This window comes from Peromyscus leucopus, chromosome 2 (assembly GCF_004664715.2).
Source record: "Peromyscus leucopus breed LL Stock chromosome 2, UCI_PerLeu_2.1, whole genome shotgun sequence".
Taxonomy (NCBI): Eukaryota; Metazoa; Chordata; class Mammalia; order Rodentia; family Cricetidae; genus Peromyscus; species Peromyscus leucopus.
Genome location: NC_051064.1, coordinates 118,472,816 through 118,486,722, shown reverse-complemented (window position 1 = coordinate 118,486,722; position 13,907 = coordinate 118,472,816). Strand labels below are relative to the sequence as shown.

General features: G+C 45.0%; 1 protein-coding gene across 3 annotated transcripts in view; it reads right to left on the bottom strand.

The window, feature by feature from the left end:
• Nucleotides 1-8,621: 8,621 nt before the first annotated feature.
• Nucleotides 8,622-13,907, bottom strand: part of Eif2b3 (eukaryotic translation initiation factor 2B subunit gamma) — a 79,956-nt gene continuing 74,670 nt past the window's right edge. For all 3 annotated transcript variants that reach the window (XM_037202852.1, XM_037202851.1, XM_037202850.1), the window contains exons 11-12: nt 13,076-13,179; nt 8,622-8,817 (exon numbers count right to left, since the gene is read on the bottom strand). In XM_037202852.1, the coding sequence (XP_037058747.1) occupies nt 8,765-8,817; nt 13,076-13,179 (157 nt within the window). In that variant the 3' untranslated portion in view covers nt 8,622-8,764. The remainder of the gene's footprint in view (nt 8,818-13,075; nt 13,180-13,907) is intronic.

Below are 13,907 nucleotides of genomic sequence, written 5' to 3'. Positions count from 1 at the left end.
AGTTTATTTGTGTACTGTATTTTTAGAATTTTACTTAATTTTTTTTTTTTTTTTGAGACAAGTTCTCAGGTAGCTCAGGTTGACCTTGAACTCCTGTTCCTATTGCCTCTACCTCTCAAGTTCAGGGATTGTACAGGCCTGTATTGCCTGGCCTGTCTTATTATTGTATTTGTGATGACATAACTTATGTACTGCAATTGAGAGTCTGTTTCCCCTGCTAGAAAGTAAGTGGTGCTCAATAATGTGCGCCCCTAAGAGTTGAAGAAACCAGGTGTAAATGACAGAAGATGAGAAGAGACCTTGTTTGTTAAATGTCTAGCTTTCCCATCTGATTGTGCTGTTTCTGTTTGCTCCTGGTTGATAAACTCTGATATGGCATAGGAGGGTAAAAATCAATAACTAATACGGAAAGTTTGGGAAAGAAGCTGAGCATGGTGGCATATACCTTTAATCCCAGCACTTAGGATGCAGAGGCAGGTGGATCTCTTGTGAGTTCCAGGCCCCAACATGGTCTACATAGAGAGTTCTGGGCCGGCCAGGGCTACGTAGAGAGGTCCTGTCTCAGAAAACAAACAAAAAAAAGTTTGGGGGGAAAAAAGACTGCAATAAATCCATTATTCTGATACCGCTAACACATTTGGCTAGCCTCTTGCTCAATCTTCCAGACTTTTTAATCATTGAATCATAAATATTTCATGTTACTACACAGGCTTTCCATCAATCATTTGCAGAATGTCCTTAGGACAGATTCCCAGAAATGGGGTTGTTTGGGTCAATAAGCATAAATATGTTTTTGGTCTTGCTACATACAGCCAAACTTTTTGAGAACTTGTGTGAATTAACATCAGCTCTAGGGTTTAGTCTTAGGGAAACAGCAGCTGGGTTGAGGGGTGAGGTCCTCAGGAGGGATTAGTGCATCTGTCTACAACACTGTGGCTGACCCTGAGGCTGACTGGCACCAGGACATGAAAGGAAGCCTGGGGGCTGGAGAGAGAGCTCAGCAGGTAAGATCACCTCTTGGCTTTTTACAGCGGATCTGGGTTTAGTTCCCCAGCACCCACAGTGGAGAGTTCACAACTGCCTGTAACTCCAGCGCTAAGAGAACTTTCTGGTCTCTGAGGTCAACTTCATACACATGATAAACATACAGGTACCCAAGCACATACACAAAAATAAAGATAAATATTAAAAAAAAAAAGACAATAAGCCTGTGTGCACAGTACTCCCCCCCTCCCTGGTCATATGAAGAAGGCCTCTGCAGAGAAAGTGCACCCCTAGCAAGACTCTGGAAACAGCTCTAAAGTGGGCTTTATAGGACTCCTACATTGATCTTGGGGCTATAAAGACAGGAATTGCTTGGAATTAGCAGAGTGACATCATAATGCCAGGACAGATCTGGCATTTCTTAAGATCTTTCTTTTTTACCAGATTCTGCAAACTAGAGGTCCATAGAAAACTAGGTGTGTAATCACCTCAGCCTCGATTCTGCTTCCATTACCAGCTGACTGCTGCTATCAATTGCCAGTTGTGGCAAAGTCCTAGCATTTTCTTTCTTTCTTTCTTTCTTTTTTTTTTTTAAAGATGGTCATATGTAGTTGAGTGTGTCTCAAGCTCTGCTCCTTCTGTCTCAGCTTCCTAAATATTGGGATTATAGGCATGCATCAAGACAGTTAGCTTGGGCTTTTGACACACAGACTCATGTAGTTAAGGTTGGTCTGGAAAGGGGGATTGCAGGTATAATTACACTGGGGCTTTCTATGGATTCTTCTGAAAGAAGTGCAGTGTCAGAACTATTGCCAGACACCATGTAATTAGCAGGAATAAGATAAAGATGCCTGGCCGGGCATGGTGGCACATGCTTTTAATCCCAGCATTTGGGAGGCAGAGGCAGGCAGATCTCTGAGTTCCAGTCAGCTTGGTCTACAGATCGAGTTCCAGGACAGCCAGGGCTACACAGAGAAACCCTGTCTTGAAAAATAAAACAGGGGCTGGGAGATGGCTCAGCAGTTAAGAGCACTGGATGCTCTTCCAGAGGTCCTGAGTTCAACTCCCAGCAACTACATGGTGGTTCACAACCATCTGTAATGAGATATGGTGCCTCTTCTGGCATGCAGGTGTACATACAGACAGAATGCTGTAGCTGTATACATAATAAATAAATCTTAAAAAAAAAAAAAGCAGAAAAAAACAAACAAAAAGATAAAGAAGCCGGACTGGAGAGATGGCTCAGCAGTTAAGAGCACTGACTGCTCTTCCAGAGGACCCGGGTTCAATTCTCAGCATCCACATGGCAGCTCACAACTGTCTGTAACTCCAATTCCAGGGGACCCAACGCAGACATACACACAGGCAAAACACCAATGCACATTTTTTTTTTTTTTTTTTTTTTTTTTTTTTTTTTTAACCAATGCACATTTAAAAAAAAAAAAAAAGATAAAGAGCCTGCTTCCATGTGAACAGGGTGTTTCACTGTTACGTCTATTGGATATGGGTCTGTGTTTGGGCTCAAAACTGAGACATTCCCCCAAAAATAACAGAAGGGAAGAGCAATCATCTCCCAGGATTAGTTAATTACCTATTAGTGAGCTAAACACGCCTACTCTTTCAATGAGCTCTGGGGGTTGGAAGCCTTTTTTTCTTTTTTGGACTTCCAAGACAGGGTTTCTCTTTTGCAGCCCTGGCTGTCCTGGAACTTGCTCTGTAGACCAGGCTGGCCTCAAACTCACAGAAACCCACCCACCTCTGCCTCCCAAGTGCTGGGATTAAAGGCATGCAGCATCAGCACAGACCTGCCTTTCTTTTTTCTTTTCTTCTTCTTCTTCTTCTTTTTTTTTTTTTTAAAGGGTTCTTAGCCTGAGGGAAGCCCAGATATCACAGAGGAAATTACTGACCTGAGATATTCAGGGGTACTCAGGAAGTAGATGGGGAAGGGAGGAGGGGAGCAATCTAAACACAATTCAAGGTCTGATATCTTTGTTATTGTGGTTGAGACAGGGTCTCTGTAGCCCTAGATGGCCTGGAACTCATTATGTAGACTAGGTTGGCCTCAAACTCAGAGATGCACCTGCCTTTGCTTCTTGAGTGCTGGGATTAAAGACTGGTCCAGCATTTCCTTTTAAATCTTTTCTTTTTTAAACTTTTGATCTTTCTGGTCTACCTCCCAAGTGTTGGGATTACAGTGTATGCTACTACATGTGGTTTATGAAGTACTGGGGATTGAACCTAGGGCTTCCTACGTGATAGGTAAGTGCTCTATTAACTGATCTCCAACTCTAGTCCCTAACACAGGACTAAATGAGATAATGTACATTATTGAGAACAGTGCCTCAAGGTGGAACACACACACACACACACACACACACACACACACACACACACACACACACCGTGTGGGAGAAAGTGAGCAATGTGGCTTCAGGGGAAATCGATATGACTTGGGACAGTTCTTCTTTTTTTTTTTTTGGTTTTTCGAGACAGGGTTTCTCTGTGTAGCTTTGCGCCTTTCCTGGGACTCACTTGGTAGCCCAGGCTGGCCTCGAACTCACAGAGATCGTCCTGCCTCTGCCTCCCGAGTGCTGGGATTAAAGGCGTGCGCCACCACCACCCGGCAGTTCTTCTTTTTATGTATTTCTCCAGACTGCTCACCATAATTTTTGCTTGCTTCTGTTATCTGGGCCAGGCAGAGGCAATGACTGTGATATAGAGGGAAACAGGGGTGGCTGATTAGAATTAGATGCCAAGTCTGCTATGTGTGCATCTTCCCATTAGGCAGCTCAGATCAATAGCAGCTACCAAGTCTGGCGCCAGAGGCTGCAACCAGAGATCAGAGAACAGCCCTCAACTTGAGCGTGGGGAATAGACTTTTGGTACCAAAGAGGTGGCTCATCATTTTCCATGTGCCTCAGGTCTAGGCCAGGTCATTTTGGCCTTCAATACAATGCCCCTCTTTCCCTGAGGGTCAGCTCCATTACAGAGCTTTCTAGACCTTCTATCTGGGTGGTCCTTCCCACTGACACAGTTAACCACTGTTTAGTTTTTGTTTCTGCTGAGAAGGGGTCTTCCTAAGTTACGCAAGGCTGATCTGGAACTCCTGGATTCATGGGATCTTCCCACTTCAGCTTTTAAGTGCTGGGACTACAGGCACCCAACACACAGTGAACTGTAAAGGTCTGGCTTCTGCACCTCCTTAAGGGTAGGGATGGCTGAAGTTAAACAGAAGGTGCTCCCTGCACATTTCATCTTGGGAAGAAACTTACAGGGCAATCTTGTCAGCAGGCAGAAAAAAAGTGTTGAGAGATGGTTCCTGCAGGAGCAGCCCTGAAGTAAGTGTTCTGAATAGCAAGCTTGCAGAAGTGCCTTCTCTCTCTCTCTCTCTCTCTCATAGGGTCTATGTGGCTCTGTCTGTCCTGGAACTATGTAGACTAGGCTGGCCTTGAAGAGATCTACCTGCCTCTGCCACCTGAGTGCTGGGATTAAAGGTGTGCCCCACCAAGCCCGGCTTCAGATTTATTTTTTACGTTAGCACCTTCTCAGAGGCCTCCTTGAAAGTTGCCTTCACCCTCTCTTCCTTTATTTCCTTTTCAAACACCACTGGGAAAAGCAGGGCAGGCTCAGCACCCCTTCCTGGCTGGCAGGCCAGTAGACATTCAGTTGCTTGCTACATAGCAGACATAACCCATCTGCAGCCACCAAAGGGAAATGAAAATGGCTTCTGCCTACTGGTAGACAAACAGAGCACAGAGACTAACAGCAAAGCATCGTGGGCATCTAGGAGTTGCTAGGACAATGGCAACAGTGTCCTGAGATGGAAGCTGCTCTCAGCTGGGATTCAAACTTGAGAATATTCCTCAGCTCCTATCCTTGGTGCAGGGCAGGGTGATGGCCCTGGGTCCCAGGAAGGCAGAAGAGGGGTCTGGAACAGTTTAGGTAACTCCTCTCCGCTGCCATCTCACGTTTCCACCACATCTACCTAGCTTTACCCCTTTGTGGTCTGAGACTTCTGACTGTCTGGACTCCTATACTCTGTGGCCAGAGGCTCTAAGAAAAGGACTAGGGCTGGAGAGATGGCTCAGAGGTTAAGAGCACTGACTGTTCTTGCAGAGGTCCTGAGTTCAATTCCCAGCAACCACATGGTGGCTCACAACCATCTGTAATGAGATCTGGCGCCCTCTTCTGGCCTGTAGGCATATGCAGGCAGAACACTGTATACATAATAAATAAATCTTTTAAAAAAAAAAAAAAAAAAAAAAAAAAGGACTAAACCCGAAGACAGGAAGGGCTTTAGAAAGCACTCAATCTGCCGGGCAGTGGTGGTGCACACCTTTAATATCAGCACTTGGGAGACAGAGGCAGTTGGATCTTTGTGAGTTTGAGGTCAGCCTGGTGTACAACGTGAGTTCCAGGACAGCCAGGGGAGTTAATACAGAGAAATCCTGTTTCAAAACAAAAACAAAAGACAACCCCCCCCCCACACACACACACTAGAAAAGCACTCAATTTGGGACCTGGAGCTGGCTCAGTGGCTAAGAGTGCTTGCTGCTCTTCCAGAAGACCCCACAATAAGCACTTCGTGTAACTCTAGGTCCAGGGATCCTATATCCTCTTATGTTTCTGCAGGTACATTCCCACACATACACAGACACAGAAATAAGTTAAAAGTTAAAATCTTTTTTTTTTTTGAGACAGGGTTTCTCTGTGTAGTTTTGGTGCCTGACCTGGATCTCACTCTGTAGACCAGGCTGGCCTCAAACTCACAGAGATCCGCCTGGCTCTGCCTCCCAAGTTCTGGAATTAAAGGCGTGCATCACCGCCGCCTGGCTAAAATATTTATTTTTAATGTGTGAAGCTTTATTTATCTTTTCATCACTTGTACATCTGGTGCCCAAGATTTCAGATCCTCTAGAAACGGCATTACAGACAGTTGTGAGTCATTTTGCAAGTGCTTGGAGTTGAACCTGGGTTCTTCGGAAGAACAGTCAGTACTCTCAAAAAGTGAGCAAACAGCCGGCCGGTGGTGGCGGTGGCGCACGCCTTTAATCCCAGCACTCGGGAGGCAGAGGCAGGCGGATCTCTGTGAGTTTGAGGCCAGCCTGGTTTCCAAAGCGAGTTCCAGGAAAGGCGCAAAGCTACACAGAGAAACCCTGTCTCGAAAAACCAAAAAAAAAAAAAAAAAAAAAAAAAAAAAAGCGAGCAAACAATTGAATGTCCAGCCCCCCCAGCCCCCCCCCCCAAATTCACTCACTCTAACTCAGGTCAGGAGAGGCAGTGATCGGGCTAGAACCAAACACCATCACACAAGTCGTCTTCCACTCAGCCCAGGACACTGTTTCCAGTACTACTTAACCAACCTTTGTTATCATTATCATCACCATCATAATCATCATCTATTGCTATTTTATTTTTTTTTTTGAGACTGGACCTCACTATGAAGACCAGTTTGTCTTTGAACTCAAGAGATCAGCCTGAATTAAAGGTGTGCACCACCATGGTTGGACTTTTTTTTAATTAAAAAAAAATTTTGGGGACAGGGTTTCATGCAGCCCAGGCTAGCCTCAAACTCCCTGTATAGCTGAGGATAACCATGATCTTCCTACTTCCTCCTCCTGAGTGCTGGGATTATGGGATTATGCCACCATACCTGGCAAAGAACCCACAAGTTTAATTCTAGTTCCCTAGGAACCATTTTGGATACTATCATACTTCTTCCTCTCTCTCCTTCACTCCCATGTGTTCAACAACTTCTGCTAGACCACCGGGCTCCTGTCTGATGAAGGCAATCTTCCAGGAGCACTATCTTCAGCACTGGGAGGGATGGAGAGTCAGAGCTCCCAAGACTGGTTGGAGGTGGGGCTTCCCCAGGGTAGGCACGCTCATCTTTCAAGTTCAATGAGACCAACGTACGATCAGGCAGGTTACTCAAGTGAACTTGAGAGCCTGGAAATTTTTGGAGCAATGTAGAAACCAGTATTTCAAACTATCCTTTATTATAATTACTGCCACCCACAGTGAGGACATCAAGAGAAACTTTTACTTTGATAATTCTAGGAGGTGAAATCTTACCCCAGGAGTCACTTTTATCTTCCACGAACACCTGGAGGTTGTAAAAGCAGTGCAGGGGGAGACCAGAGCAGTGTGTTCCTGTGTTTGGGAGCGGGAGTGCAAACTGGAAGGGATAGGACTCCAGAGGGCTGTGAACAGAGAAACCTCATTCTCCATGATCTGAAGCATGGGTGCCTATATAATTAAGACGAAAAGGACGCCGCTGGAGAAAAGTCAGGATGCCTTTCAAACTGTAACACTAGTTATTGGCTCTTCCTTGCCAGGCTAAGTGGGCATCACCAAGGGTGTGGTAAGAAATGGAGTAGGCTTGGCTCAGAACACCATTACAGATTATAGCTTTTGCCTTCATGAAAACTGCGGGGAAAGGCTGTTCACTAGCCATGGGCTTACTTCAGCTTGCTTTAAAAGCCTCTAAGGCAGCGCTTCTCCACCTCTGGGTCTTGAACACTTGGGACCGGGTGGTTCTAATGACCGTTCCACAGGCGTCTCATATCAGATATTTACATTACAATTTATAACAGTAGCTAAGTCACAGTTATGAAGTAGCAATGAAATAATTACATGTTTTGGGGTCACCACAACATAAAGAATTGTGTTAAAGGGTTGCAGTTAGGAAAGTTAGAACCACTGCTCTAAGGGTTAAGAGTTGAGTTGGAGCCGGGCGGTGGTGGCGCATGCCTTTAATCCCAGCACTCGGGAGGCAGAGGCAGGCGGATCTCTGTGAGTTCGAGGCCAGCCTGGGCTACCAAGTGAGCTCCAGGAAAGGCGCAAAGCTACACAGAGAAACCCTGTCTCAAAAAAAAAAAAAAAGACTATTATTATTATTATTATTTTTTTGTGTGTGTGTGTGTGTGTGTGTGTGTGCGCGCTCTCGTGCACCTTTATGTGGGTTCCAGGGATTGACTTCAGGTTAACCAGGCGTGAGAGCCATGGACCTTTACTGGCTAACCCTTCTTGCTAGCCTTATTTTAGTTCTGGTCTCAAAAGTCACCTGAGGATTGCTTTTAACTCTTGATCCTCCTGCCTCCACCTCTTGAGTGCTGGGGTTACAGGTTATATGTGTTACCATGCTCAGCCTCAGAGTGAAGAGAGATACTTCACAGACCAGGCTTGGTCAGCCAGTCAGAAATAATCTTCAGAGGGGCCACTAGACAGCTGCTTCCTGTCTGTGACCCCTGGCACACAAAACCTAGCCTATCGTGTCTACTTCACTGTTGCTCTCAGTAGACTTCCTACGGAATCCACAAACACACACTGTCATACTGTACCTGGAACCCAGACGCCAGGAACCTGGGACTGTTTCAAACCTGCCTTTGGAAGTCTTTCTTTTTGTTTTGTTTTGTTTTGTTTTCACTGCAGGGCTAGAGCCTTGTGCATGCGAGGCAAGCACTTTACCACTGAGCTACACCTATAGCCTGGAAATTCTCTTTATTGAACAATAAATACACAGCCAGGCGGTGGTGGCACATGCCTTTAATCCCAGCACTCAGGAGGCAGAGCCAGGTGGATCTCTGTGAGTTCGAGGCCAGCCTGGTCTACAGAGTGAGATCCAGGACAGGCACTTAAAAAAAAAAAAAAAAAAAAGAAGAAGAAGAAGAAGAAAAGAAAAAAGAAAGAAAGAAAAATAAATACAGAGTCAAACAGGTGGGCCAGCCAACATCTGTAGTTTTGGGGCCAAAAGGAAGGGGTCAGTCTTGTTCAGGACTCAGATCTCCATGAGCTGGTCATTTCCCACAATCACCTCGTTCATTCGTTTAGCTACAGAAAACAAAAAGAGAGAAAAGGTTTTCATTGAACTGGCAGCAAAAGGTATCATTTCAAATCCAGCTGCTTCCAGAGAGGACAATGTTCCTTTCCAAAGGGCCTATGGGAGAGCACCTTCTTTTTTTTTTCAAAGCTTGTTCTTTTTTCTTTCTTTTCTTTTTTTTTTTTTTCAAATTTATTTACTTTTATTTTATGTGCATTGTTTTGCCTGCATGTAAATCTGTGGGAGAGTGTCAGATCTTGGAGTTAGACAGTTGTTTACTGCCATGTGGGTGCTGGGAGTTGAACCCAGGTCATTTGGGAAAGCAGTCAGTGCCCTTAACCGCTGAGCCATCTTTCCAGCCCCTGGAACTGACTCTGTGCATCTGGCTTCGAGGAAACTTACAGAGCAAGATCATGGTGTGGTTAAAGCGCCATTGAAAGAGGAATAGAATTTCCCCAAGCAACCCTATATACACTATGCTTTTGTTGTTGTTGTTGTTTTTGAGACAGAGTTTCTCTGTGTAGTCCTGGCTGTCCTGGAACTCACTCTGTAGGTCAGGCTGGCTCAAACTCAGAGATCCACCTGCCTCTGCTTCCTGAGTGCTGGGATTAAAGGTGCTCACCACCACTGCCTGGCATATACTACCTTTTAAAAATTGTTATTTATTTTATGAGTATGGATGTTTCGCCTGCTTGCATGTATATATGTATATATACCACATGCATGCATGGTGCCCACAGAGGTCAGTAGAGGTATCAGATCCCCTGGACTGGAGTTAGAGAGTTATGAACTACCATGTGGATGCTGGGAACCAAATTGTAGTCCTTTGGAAGGATAGCCAGTATTATTAACCATTGTTGCCAACTCTTCAGCCTGTTTTTCTATAAATACATACCTATAATAAAATTTACAAATCAGACCCAGAGACTAACAACTAACAATAAAACATAATCAAAACAATATGAATTATAACAACATGTGAATTGTCTCTCTCGAAATATCTTATCCTATGGGGTCCACTCCTTTTCCTGTGATGCTGTGAGATGATGCAGTCCTTACATGATGAGATAGAGGACAGGAAAGTTCTGGGCCAGGACCAGGTCAAGACCTCAAGAGAGTGCACTTGCTAGACAAGGCTGAAGACCTACATAAGCCTGATGACCTGAATTTGGTCCCTGGAACCCATGTAAAAAGCCAGATGTGGTGGCTGGCCTGTAATCTCAGCACTCCCACAGCAAGATGGCAGGGAGAAACAGGCTAATCAATTGGAAGCTTGCAGGCCAGCTAGCCCAGAGTACTTAGTATGGTAGAAACAAAAGAGACCCTGCCTCAGAAACACAGCAGCAGGAGATAACCAACTCCTGAAAGTTGTCCTTTGACCTCCACATGTGATCTGTGGCACACACCTTTACTCACACACACACACACCTGAACACAAACAAACAAACAAACAGATCCTAAAAGGCAGGCTATACAGGAATATGATAACTGAGGAAAAACCAAGGTGATAGAAAGGATTACCACGTTAAAAATGAAAGACTGCCTGTTGAAATTAGGAAGGACTCCTGCTAACCAGGACCTGACACATGTCAAACATATGTCAAGACCTGACTTTACTAGGCCTACTTTCACGGTTACGTAACTCTTCACTATGATCAACAGAGAAGAGGTTCAAATCTTGTCACGGACAGTAAGAAGAAACTCAGATGAAGCATGCAGTTTACTTATATGTGCAACTATAGTTTCTCTGGTTTTCACTGTTGACTGTGGCCTACCTAGTGCTTGAGCAGGAGCTCAAACCTGGCTGCCGGGATCTTTGTCAGAACCCTGAGAGTGCTTACTTAGCTGGAGTGAGAAGAGTCAGATGTAACAAGGGCCCCTGGGCCAGGGCAGCAGTTCAATGTCAGATGCACAGTTTGTGTGGGCCCAGTGCTGCTGAGAAGGGCCAAGGGTTGCTCCCTAAGCAGTGCTAGAAAAGCGAGGCCGGTGTACGAGTCACCTTATCATTGTCGTTTACTTAGAGACAGGGTCTCACTATGCGTCTCAGGCTGGCCTGTCTCCCAAGGGCTGGGATTAAGGAATGAGCCCCATGTCCGGCTCTCCTACCTTATATTTCACGACAGCCTCTCACTGACCCTGCAGCTGCCCTGAGCTAGATTGGCTAGCCAGCAAATGTGAGCATCTGCCCCCAGTGCAGGATTTTATATGGGTGCTGGGGATTTGAACCCAGGTTCTAATACTTGCACAGAGTACTTTATTCACTAAGCCATCTCTCTGGCCCCTCTAAGTAACAGGTTTCGAGTGCTATAATGATAGTTAGGAATTTATTTATTGTTTTATTTTGAGACAGTGTCTTACAAAGCTGATCTAGAATACATTAGTAGAGGAAAATGGCTCTGCATTCCTAATCTCCCTGGAGTTGCTTCCCAAGTGTGTGTGCTACCATGTTTGGCTAGACTTTATTCATTAAATTAAATTAATTTCTGAGTTATGAGTGTAGTGGGTAGCCATTCCAGCTTTGATCTGGAAGTTCCAACCCCCATTGAGGCTTCAGTAACTGTCACGCCTACAAGGCCGGGCTGAGAAGGACCCTGAAGACCTGAGATCCGGATGCACGGGCTCTCTTGTTTCCTGGACCCTGGACCCTGGAGGTAGACTGAGCAGAGTTCTCCAAAGAACACCGCCGGACTGCGTCTCACCTTTCCCACACCCTGTTACCTATCCCTTCACTTGTGAGTTACCCCACAAAATAAACCTCCCTTTTAACTACGTGGAGTGGCCTTAATAATTTCACCAATATATGAGTGTATGCCTGAATGTACGTATGTTCACTACATGTGAGCCTGGTAACCACAGAATTCAGAAGAGGCATCAGATCTCCTGGAACTAGAGTTACTGGAAGTTGTGAGCTGCCATGTGGGTGCTTGGCACTGAATATAGGTCCTCTGCAAAAATGGCAAGTGTTGCCAGGCAGTGGTAGTAGTGCAGGACTTTAATCCTAGCACTTCAGGCAGGGGCAGAGGCAGGCGGACTTCTGAGTTCAAAGCCAGCCTGGTCTACAGAACAAGTTCCAGGATGGCCAGGGCCACTTAGAGAAACCCTGTCTCAAAGAGAGAGAGAGAGGAAACAAACAAACAAACAAACAGAAAGACCCAAGTGTTAAATTGTAGAGCCCTTTCTCTAGCTTCCATTTTGTTTTATCTTTGGAAACAGGATTTCACTATGTAGCCCTGGGTGGCTTAGCATTCACTATTTGGATCAGGCTGGCCTCAAACTCACAGAGCTCTGCCTGCTCCTGCTGCCTGAGTGATAGAATTGAAGGCATGTGTCAATCTCCAGATACTTGAAAATACATATTATTATTTTTTTCAAACAGGCTATTTGCTATTGCTCTTGGCAGACCCTGTGGCTGAAAACACCACAAGTTTTGGTCACAGAACATGGAAAAATCAAGTCGTTACTGACCAGGAACCTTTCTCCCTGCTGGCTAGCTTTCAGAGTACTAGAAGGTGCTATGTAGGCTGCTAGGAGAAAAAGCCATCAACAGTCTTAGTTAGCTGTGAGTCTTGTGAACTAACATCACTACCAAGGTGCCTAGATAAGCACACGGGAGTAACAGTGGCCAGATGTTACGATTTCCACCAGTCTTCTCCAGGTTGTCCAGCACAGCTGAGCTAACAGCACAGCTCACAGCCGCAGCTCTAAGCAGCCGAGAATGGTTATGCCCGCTACTCCTTTGCCAGGACAGAAATCTAGGGGACCACCTTCCTTACAAACTGGCTCAGGTCTCCTCCCTTGGAGTTCCTCCTGCTCTTGGCAGTTCTTTCTTTCCCACAATAAATTTATGTTTGCTCTGCTTAAAACAACACACACACACAAAACAAGTCAGATGAGTGCTCTTGGTCTTTAGGAGGCCACAGCATATTCCAGAGTTATGCTGTATAACTGGCTACCTCTGTCATACCCAAAAGCAAATATAGAGTATTGGTGTGAATTTGGACAATAGCCGTTATTATATTTTCAATTTTTCGATAGTATAGTTGCACATATAAGTAAACTTATTTGTAAACTATATTCCTAGAATAGGACTAAATTAAACTTCTAAAAATTTGATAATATATCAGCTACTCTCCAAAGATGACTCTAAGTTTATGTTTTCACCTGAAGTATAAATATGAGCCTATTTCTTACATCTTGCCCACTAAGCATCCTCTGTGTTAATGTGAGGAGGAATGGCTTCCATGACTCTTAACTTGGGGTGTTGTTTACCTTTGGCTTCCATCCTCTGACCACTTCCAACCAAACAGTCCTTGATGTCTGCGCCCTTCTCAATCACCGCATTATTGCAGATGACGCTGCCCTGGATGCTGCTTCTGTAACACAGGAGCCAACACAGTCGTCACATTGGAGTACCTAGGGCTTCATCCCCAACCGCTGCCTGGAAGCTCAGGCTCTTCTCTTGGCTGAGAACTGCTGGTCACTCCTATGGGTGACTACATGTCTCAAGTTACTATTGGATCACAGAATGGCATTAGAGAATTTCAGAGTGGGCCACATTCATAATCATCCTTTTCCAAGTCCTTATTTGACTTTTCCCATCTTCTTCCTTTTTTTTTTTTTTAATGGGGACTGAATCTAGGGCTTTGTACACGTTGGACAAACCCTTTACCACTGAACTATGTGCACCCCCTTTTGAGACAGTGTCTTACATAGTCCAGGCTGGCCTTGAACTCACTATGTAGCCAAGAATGACATTGAACTCTTGATCCTCCTGCCTCTACCTACTAAGTGCTGGGATTATGGGTATATGTAAACACCCCACAATCAAGTTCTTTTTACTTCTAAAATTTATTATTTATTATCTGTGTGTGGGTAGATGTAATGGGGGGCACACGTGTGTCACAGTGTGTATAGAGGTCAGAGGCTAGCTTTTGAGAGCTGGCTCTCTCTTTCTGCAATGTGGGTTCTGGGTATCAAACTTTGGTTAGGTTTTGTAGAATGTGCCTTTAATCACTAGCCATCTTGGGCCCAAGTTCTTTTTATTTTGAGACAAGGTCTTGCTATGCATTCCAGGTTGGCCTGGAACTAATGATTTTTCTGT